This window comes from Montipora capricornis, chromosome 12 (genome assembly GCF_036669925.1).
Source record: "Montipora capricornis isolate CH-2021 chromosome 12, ASM3666992v2, whole genome shotgun sequence".
NCBI classification, from domain to species: domain Eukaryota; kingdom Metazoa; phylum Cnidaria; class Anthozoa; order Scleractinia; family Acroporidae; genus Montipora; species Montipora capricornis.
This window is the reverse complement of record NC_090894.1, coordinates 22,197,485-22,207,484: the sequence shown is the minus strand read 5'-3', so window position 1 is coordinate 22,207,484 and position 10,000 is coordinate 22,197,485. Positions and strand designations below refer to the sequence as shown.

Sequence of the window (10,000 nt, the reverse complement as noted above, 5' to 3'; positions counted from 1 at the left end):
TCACTTGCATGTCAAGACCAAGGTAAAAATTTATGAATGAATAGGAAAGGCACAACTATTCGGGAAACACGTGAAAATCGGCGGGAGAAAGAAATGATTTGATTGGTCAAGACAGATTAAACGATCTTTTAATTACTTCAATTCATTGGACAATATCAGAAGCATGGTACGGCCTTCTCTACACAGCCGATGCAGGTATATTGGTTGACTAATGAAGCAAGTGTTTCAACTTATACGACGTGCAGTCTACTTTAGACTTCAAATCTACTTCAACGAAACAAAGATTTCAAAGAAGCTGAGAAGATTCACAATGGGCGGGGCAAAGAGTTAAACCTGCATCGATGGCTTCACTTCGCAGTTTCCGATATCCACTAGACTAACGAGACAACCTCCCAAAAATCGAATTTTTTAGAGTATTGAAATAGTAGTACCCAGCAAAACAATTGTAAGTTAACCGTCTTCAACAGGGTTTTTAGACCTAAATACTGTAGATCAGCGCGGCATAGCTTAGAAACGCTATTTCTTGTTGAACTAAAGCTGTAATTCTGCCTGTTTTCATTCTTTTTAGAGCGGTAAGCTTGTCAATATTAACATAGGATATTGCGTCGTGTAATTGTTACGAAATGTCCAATGTCACTTTGAGGGATGGAAATTAGTGTAGACCGTAGTTTTACGGGTGTTACACTGAGCAACCTTTCATGCAACTTGCCTCGTTTCGATGATCACGTGAGGTTAAAGAAACATTTTTATTGGCTGGTGCCGCAAACCGTTGCGTCAAAATTTGCAGGACAGATGTTACACTGCGCATGCTTAAAAGAATCGCTGCAACCGTGTTGGAAAGTACAACTCAATTATACTTTCCGCAACGGTTTCTGCACCTGGTCTCGCAACGTTTTTGGCATTTGCAAGGTATGTTACATTGGGCAAAGATTCAAACGACTTGTCTCGCAATGGCGTTGCGAGACAAGTTGCATGAAAAATTGCACAGTGCAAGAGCGCTTTAAAGTAGCTGCTAAAAGACTGAATAATGCTATAGGCGTACCTGGTTCGGCTGTCGGGGAAGACTCGGTGACTGGTAAAGATGCCGCAATGGATTCAGTAACAGGTGCAACTGCAGAGGATGAGGACTCTGAAGATAGTGATGAAGACACAGTGAATGAGATAGCCGAGGAAGACACCGACGACAACGGCGATACTGAGGCTTTCTCAGTTGTGGAAAGAGAGTTTGTTGCTGTTTCAGAAACAGATAAGGACACTGAAGCTGTTATGGCAGTGGATAACGATACTGAAGCTGTCTGGGCAGCAGAGGAAGATACCGTCGTTGATGAAGAAGATAATGAAGCTGTCCCAGATGCAATTGTTGAAGATAGTGAATGTGTAATAGAAGATGAGGAGGAAACTGCTGTTGATGACGATATTGAGGTAGTCTCAGTCGTGGACAAGGATTCTGTTGCTGTTTCAGCAACTGATGCGGATACTGAAGCTGATAAGGCAGTGGATAAAGACACTGAGACTGTCAGGGCAACTGAGGAGGAAATTAACGTTGATGACGACGCTGAGCCTATCTTAGTCGTGAATAAGGATTCTGTTGCTATTTCACCAGCTGATGAAGATGCGGAAGCTGGTGAGGTAATGGATGAAGATACTGAAGCTGTCAGGGCAGCTGAGGAGGATATTGACGTTGACGACGACGCTGAGCCTATCTTAGTTATGAATAACGATTCTGTTGATGTTTCACCAGCTGAAGAAAATGCGGAAGGTGATGAGGCAATGGATGAAGATACTGAAGCTGTCAGGGAGGCTGAGGAGGATATTGACGTTGAAAAAGATGATAACGAGGCTGTCTTAGTCGTGGAGAAGGATTCTGATGCTGTTTCAGCAAGTGATGTGGATACTGAAGCTGTTAGGGCAGTGGATGAAGATGCTGAAGTTGTAAGGGCAACTGACAAGGATCCTGATTCTGACGAAACAATAGATGAGCTTGAAGATGACGAAGTAGCTGCTTCAGTTGAAAAGGAACCTACAACATAAAATATAAGTGGTTTAGTGTTTTTCCGTTATCATTTCAAGACTGCTTGTTCTTGAGGCTGTCGGAATCGCGGGTAACACATTATCTCTATTTTAAATTCGTTTAATAATGACTCCCTGTTTCTCGAAGAATCCGTCAACACAACTTCTCCCTGTGAAAGATAACGAAATAATATATGAAATGAATCATATATTGAACTGCGGATATGAAATCAAGCAAAGCTATGATTCTCCCAGTTATGAACACAATGTTAGCAATTGCATAGCCCAGAGAAGCCTGAAAAAGGACTTCAACGGGATTTGAACCTGTGACCTCACGATGCCGTTCGTTCGTTGACTCATTCATCACGGGAACATTTGAGCCCACATATGACCAGCTCCCAACATCAGTGGCTTCACAGACGTCTGTCATAAATGGCGACCGATTTAATATTCTATTGTATTTACATTAATTGGATCTACTGGCATCATTTTGGTTAACATATTCTTTTGAATTTTGTGCATCGCATCGACGCTAGAAAGGCTTATTAGCATTAACACAAAAGAATATTTTAATGGGCGCCATTATGACAAAGGTCTATAGCTTACTTGGTTAGAGCGTCGCACCGGCATCGCGAGGTCTCGAGGACCAACAAACTCCGCCTTAACACCTCTCCCCATAATTGGCCAATCAGAAGACGCCCCTTTTTTTTCCTGTCACAGTTCACCAGTTCTAGCGTTCCTACAGCTTCATTGTCACTACTGTTCTTCGGATTGTTGACGCATGCTTTCGCAGCGGATCGGTCTTCATGCTAAACAGAAAAAGGACGCGCGATCTCATCAAACACAGCAGCAGAGGAAAAGTGGAAGCGGACCAACGCAAAAGCTTTCAACAGGAGCGCAACGTGTGATCTGCGTAAAAACCATCACAAACAAATGGTGACGGCGATAGCAGAATGCGAGCTAGTTATCTGTCTTTTATATAGTATTTTCCGCGTCATGTGTGTTTATTCTCGTTCACTGGTAGTGAGTGTACTGAGAGAGCCTGATTTAGCACCTCTTGAATAGGCCAGTTTCCTATTCTAACGGTTGTACTAGATCTAGCATGAAATGGAAGCGGGTAAATTAATTTGCATTTGAAAAGATTTGCCCGCATTAGCCTCCATTTCATGCTAGATCCAGTCCAGCCGTGAGAATTCGAAAATGGCCTATTCCCGTGATTTTTCCAAAGATGCATAATTAATTCGCCGATAGGCTTCGTCAGGAGTCTGAAGGCAAGTTCTGATAATATGATCCTTTGTCTTCCAACCCTGCTTCGCATCGATCACGTTTCTTTGATCCTTTAGCTATTTTCTTTTTTTCTCTCTCTCTTTTTCCTATTGCTAGCGCCAGATCTTGGATATTCACGTGGCTTGTGGGTCTTCATTGCTTATGTTTTTATATACAAATGCCTCTAACGTTTGCGAGCGAAGACAATTATTTTATGTTTCCCGCGAAAATCGCTCCGATAGTCTACATATCCTGTCAATCAAAATGAACTTCTACTTCCGACGAAAAAGTACTTTAGCAATATATCTTTGGAAATATATTATCTTTTTACATACTTTTTTTTCCGATCGACAAGTGACCTTAACCTTTTTCCCAACGAGTCAGCCCAGCGAAGAAGCGAGGCTGGCGACGCGACAGCCTTAATTAATAGAGCCGAAGCGCGAGATTGTTGTGTATGCAGAATAAAATTCGAGCGCTCCATAGAAACTGTAATGTAAGGTAAGGTAAGGGAACAAAGGCCGCTTATCATGTGATTTTAAGAACCAATGAAAGCGCGTGTTTTGATGTGTGATCTTAGATGGCATGACGCGACATCGTTCACGTGGATATTTAGGATCGCGAGTAAAAATACACGTTTTCCATTTCTCTGACCATTGTGTTTTGTACATTGTGTTTTTGTTTTGCCTCTCTATTATATATTAGTGAAACAGCGTGTTCTATATTGAGTGAACGAGCTCAAGACTGAACCAGCGCACGTGTTCTTATTGCCCGCTTTTGTCAATTTCAGCCCGCCTGCCATTGTCGAGTAGAGCAGTTTGTTGTTGTGAACAATTTAATGTAATTTTCGGAGGAAATAATATTATCTGTAAAGGACACAATTAACCGATCAATTTGACGGCTGTATCTTGAAAAATAACATTTCTACAAGTGAAACAACCTTTGCAGAAGAGGTTGATTCCCCATGACATGTTTCACACTGGAAACCCCTTTGGGGTTTTTTTAAATGCCATTAATTTTATCCAACTTAAAGGTACTTTTTGTATATTCCTTTTAAAATACGGCCGTTCAAAAATTGCAGCAGTTCTTTCAATATCATTGTAAAACACGTTGACATTTACATGGTTATTCGAGATACAGTGTGCGAAGGTTTTACTTACTTTTCTATTGTTAGTTGCAGTACTTTGAAATAAAAAATTAATACAACTACTGTTCAGTTAGGCTCCAAAAATGGCACTATGATAGAAATCTGCAAACTATGTATTATATTGACTGTCTCGTTGGCACTTAGCGATAGATACTACTAGTAGTACTTTATTTTTCTCCCTTGAATTAAAGTGCCTCTTTACACTACCCTACTTATCTTTCCTTAAAGCGTGGCTTTCACTAGCGACGCACGCACAAGCCTAAGCAGAAGAGAGCTTATTTCACCCTGAAAACGGGTTCACGCAAGCATACGCGCAAGTATACAAGCACAAGGATCAAGATTTTTCCTTTTCCTTGTTCTTTCGCTTATGCTTGAGTTCGCATGCATCGTGTGGAAAATGAAACAGCATAAGCACAAGGAATTTTGCTACGTCTGGCCAATTAAAGCACTCGTATCAGAATCTCCGCTTCTGAGAATTTGAGCAAAATGGCAGACGCCGTGGCTGATTTTGATGGTTATCACAGTCGACGTTCGTTTTCATTCTTGTGATTGCAAATATCAAATGCAGTCAAATCAGATTATTCCCTTTTTTGGCCGTAATTTCAAGATCTTCAAGTCTCGTCCCCGAATATGACATTTGCAGTCTTTCTACTTATTGTGCTTTTACCGTTTTCTCACAACAGGTATACATTTAATAGCACCCCGCTCTCCAACTTATTCGTCTGAACGACAGATCATACCGTTCACTGACTTGCAACTGCCCTGAACCGTAAAATTGAAAGAAGAGGTTTGAGCTGCTACAACAGTTGTAATATCAATAACAACTACACCCTCAGGCAAAATTGTCGAAACAATTTGCAATACCTTGCCCTCCCACAATGTTGTTTTGCCAAATGGGATCAGAAACTCGCGTGCAAACGATATTGTGTGGATAGAGTGAGCCAAGAAAGTTTCAAATCTATATATTCGTGTAATGTTCCAAGGAATTTTGTCACAGACTCTAGAATTTTTATTCACAGCCGCTGCCTGTTGCATGCTTTGATCACTATATCCAACGTGAACGCCTAAGTAGCGTCTTGTTTTTAATTTGTCCGCAAAACAGGGAGCCTTGAAGCCATAGCAATTCAGCAATCTTAGGGCCGATTTACACGGTACGATTTTTTTGTCGCATGCGACAAGCTCACGACAGGCCTGCGACATGACTTACGTTTTAAAACATGTTTCAAAATGCTACGACATTTTTTTCTGACGTACACGACAATCGTAAGCGAGAAACAATTCGTGTCGTAGGCCTGTCCTAAGCTTGTCGCATGCGACAAAAATCATATCTTGTAAATCCGCCCTTAGAATGCTAAGTTTGCGAAGCTGCAACAAATGATATCGATTACTTTACAAAAGGTTAATCAAATGCAAAACTTTCACTTGCATGTCAAGGCCAAGGTAAAAATTTATGAATGAATAGGAAAGGCACCACTATTCGGGAAACACGTGAAAATCGGCGGGAGAAAGAAATGATTTGATTGGTCAAGACAGATTTAACGATCTTTTAATTATTTCAATTCATTGGACAATATCAGAAGCATGGTACGGCCTTCTCTACACAGCCGATGCAGGTATATTGACTAAGCAAGTGTTACGTTGTTATTGCGATATTCCGATATACTTAAAATGATCTCAGCCAGAAAATATTTAAAACAAGTGTCGACGACCGCAAATAAAATAAACAGATCGTTATTTCGGCATTGCACGATTTTATTTTCAAGAATAAGGGTGCGTTTTGTTGGGAAAATCCGAAAACGAATTCTTGAATCCAAAAGTGGATTTTGCGTTTTTATGGCGACATTCACCACTTCAGAGTTTTTTTGGGAAAGGATTTGAAAAAAGTATTTTTGACAAGCGGTTTTCGATGCGCAAATGATACAAAACAGCTACCATAAATGACAGTTAAGCCCAAATGTTTTTCTCGCGCCATTTTTACCGTACGATCGACGACACGAATAGGTCGAAAATAGTTACGTTTCCTGAAAACTTCACACCAGAAATTTCACTAAAAGTTTCTCGACAGCAATAATATTGTTAGCACCTTTCTAAAGTGCAAAAATACCGTCTATAATCGATTTGTACCTTAGAACGCATGTTTTTCGTCATTTCTTCAGTTATCAATCCCTATAAAGGTTTTTTTCTGGTGGCATTTTCATTGAAGAATTTCTCCAAAACAAACCAGTTAACTGCTATTTTTTTTTTAATTGCACGCAACTCTGGGTTTGTTTGTCTGTTTGCGTTGTCATGGCAAATAATTCTTTTTTCGAATTTTGCGTTTTTTCGACACTGAAGAATCCGTTGAACTGAGATCCGTTTTTGGATTTTCCTAAAAAAAACGCACGCTAAGCATTTCAAAGATGCAGTGGATAAATGACCATTTGTCGGCGACAAAGCAAATATATAGAGTAGAAATTGCTAAGTTGCATGACCATGAACGAAAACGAGGATAAGCAAGTACATTACACAAGGGGAAGATTTTTAGTGGCTTTCGATTGGTGATTGGTTGAAAACTCTCGGGCCACGTTTCCTCAATGACAACCACAAAAACAAATCTCGACCAGCTTACACGGGTGCTTTTCACGCGCTTTGAGCAATTCCGCATTCTGATAGGGAAGTGCGCCGGAACGACAATATACACACACTTGATTCGTTTAGCTATGCCCAAAGGCCTCTCTGCGCGCCATTCATTGTTGCATCCCTGAAAATACTTGCAAAGCAATCAGGGCAAGCTTTCATAAACAAATAAAGGTATTTATTTTCTTGGTGCAAGTCGGGTTGTTCAATGCAATTAATTCACCATTACTCAAGTTTCCATAGAGTCGGTCAATCTATGAAGTCTTAATTACAGTTGCATTCACACTAATTTTTGACATTTATCCGTTGTTTTAGGTTACTTGATCATTTGTGGGAGAGATGTGTGTTGTACACGCGACTCTCACTTTAAAGTGCCCCTGTGATCAAAAAAACCACTTCCTTTTTTTCCTTCAGATTTTGAAAGTGTGTTTGCTTAACACCTGACTGGCAAAATTTTGAGCTTTGATTTTTATCCAAAGGCCGTTTACTTTGAGTGTAAGTTTTGGATTTCACGATCCGCTATTACTCACGTTCAAAACTGACCGATTGGATCTCAGAGGGTTGGATCCAGGGAAAAGTGACGTCAGAGGCTCACTAGCTTAAAATTACAGCGTGTGAACGCAGCTTATTATATATGAAAAGCGTGAGTTTAAAAGTCTGAAAGCCCAAAACCCCCGTGCTGCATATTAATTCTGCGGCGTACACACGTATTGCATTCTTAAACTAGTGAGCCTTTGACGTCATTTTCTCCTCGATCCAGCTCTCTCAAGAACATAATGTTAGTAATGGCGGACCATTAAATAGGAAAATTACAGTTAAAATAAAGAGGTGTCTTTTTGAAATCAAGGCTTAAACCGTGGGTCACTTGTTTTGTTAACATAGTTTTGAAATCCAAAGAAAAATATGAATTGACTTTTTGGTCACAGGGGCACTTTAAAAAGTGGAATCTGTTGGTGTTGCAAACGCTTTTCAGCCTCAGTTGATCTGTTTTGGGTTTGGACTTTATGAGTCTCCTATACCTCAGTATAATAGAGCATCCAAACCGGTAATAGAAAGGTCGTATAGGTTGGACCGAAAAAACACTCGGATTTATTCCCGAATATCCCCGAGTTAATCATCGAAAAATAAATCTTATTTATTCAAAAAGGTGTTTTATACTTCGCATTTAGAAAAGGGCCGAAAAAGCAACCCTCATCACGCTCGGGTATCACTTGGCCGCTCTTAATTAACTCCGTTTTGTTCCGTTCGCAGTTCAAGACACTTTACTTAGAAAAGCGGTGCCGCCCGTGGTGACACTGTGCGGCGACTGACACGCAATCGCTTGCAATAAATTAAAAAACTGGCAAATAATTAACAACTTGAAAACGATTAACATCAGAGGTGAGAGATGTATGCTTATCGGTGCCAAACCCCTGGGAGGACAAAGTCCGCTTCTTGAGCAAACTACGGAGATCCGTATTGGTTAACGAGAGTGTACAACAAATTATTTTCAGAATGACACGAATCAAGTGCTCTTTAATTCAAACTATCCTCTGAACGCTTTGATTCAAAATATATGGTGACTTAATATCGCAATTGAACATTGGAAAAACAACAGATAGAACAGTATTACCTCTGTGTTCTCTAATCGCTGATTTACCCGCAATCGAGGCGCCATATCCAAATCGACTGTGGGAAACCGTCAGCGAGCGAAACCCTTTTGCGGATAGGCAAGTTATTTGCTGCCTGCCTATCGACTTGATAAATCTCAAGGGCGTAGCTCTTGTCTCAAAGTTCAAATTGGACAGCAATTAATCAATGTGGAGAGCGTTGCACTTGTAAGCAATAAGCTTCGGGAAACACTGAATCGACTTTGAATATCACTACGAGATTTTCAACTTCCTATTGGTAACGGGTGACCTTCAGTCGCGCTCTAATATCCGACTTAAAATGTAATTCCAAAAATTAGGTCAAATTCTTGCCTAGAAAAACTAGAAATGATGGTATAAAGGCCGAAAAATGCACGTTAATGCTATATCTCCAGTTGCTGATATCACTGTTTAATGCCTCGAGCAAGAGGGTCTGTCCCTATAAACCAAACTTCAACTGTAATATTCAGCCTTTATCACAATATAAATGATGTTCGGTATTTTTCATGGTTTTGAAACAAAGGACGCGAATTCCGGTTAGCAAACTGTGAAGACACTTGACTGGAAGATTTCGTTTACGCGAGCTATTACTAGTCCCATTATGTTAAGTCTCCTAAATGTAACAAAGACCATACCAAGAGTCTCCACTGTATAGTTCTGTAGTTGAGCGTCTGTACTACCCATCGGGTTCGACTGCTCTAAGGAGCTCTCAGAAATACATCTTTTAGTTACACCTCTTTTTTTAGCATTTTCGACTGAGTGCGTGGCTTACGGCCCTCATTGAGCCATGATTAAATAACGTTTTTGCCTCTGAGCTTTGTAGTATGTCTTTTTCAGTACGTATCGAACTTATTCTCTAAGTTAAATCAAATTCCTCATAACTTACCGGTCTGAGCGAGACAATCAAAGCTTGACAAAATCATGAGACCAACGACAGCCGCAAAAATGATATGGCGAGCCATGTAGACTTGTCCAAACCAGTCCAAATAGGCAGATTGCTTTCACTGTTTAGTTCTTGAGGATTATCCAGGCAAATTCTATCTTGAGTAGGAACTCGGTTTTAGTTAGTAGTACTACAAATAAAACCATACGTAAAGTAACACATGAAGTTCAAACGTTCAACCAGCCTTCAATGGATGTTACAACAGAGTTCATGGCACTTACAAAGTACCAACATTGCGTGTTGCCATAAAGCACGTGTTTGCTTGTTTCTATAGAAACCGGCGTTGTTTTTGCGTGTCTGTATCGGTCAGAATCAAAGAAATATCAACGTAAAGGTTTGAACATAGCTAGTTGTTACACGTTATTACCACCTCTTAATCTTCTTTCATATTAA

General features: G+C 40.2%; 1 protein-coding gene across 2 annotated transcripts in view; it reads right to left on the bottom strand.

Annotated features, from left to right (window-relative positions):
• LOC138027641 (mucin-like protein) overlaps nt 1-9,705 on the bottom strand; it is a 68,892-nt gene extending 59,187 nt beyond the window's left edge. For both annotated transcript variants that reach the window (XM_068875198.1, XM_068875199.1), the window contains exons 1-2: nt 9,551-9,705; nt 1,043-2,020 (exon numbers count right to left, since the gene is read on the bottom strand). In XM_068875198.1, coding sequence (XP_068731299.1) covers nt 1,043-2,020; nt 9,551-9,626 — 1,054 coding nt within the window. In that variant the 5' untranslated portion in view covers nt 9,627-9,705. The remainder of the gene's footprint in view (nt 1-1,042; nt 2,021-9,550) is intronic.
• Nucleotides 9,706-10,000: the final 295 nt, after the last annotated feature.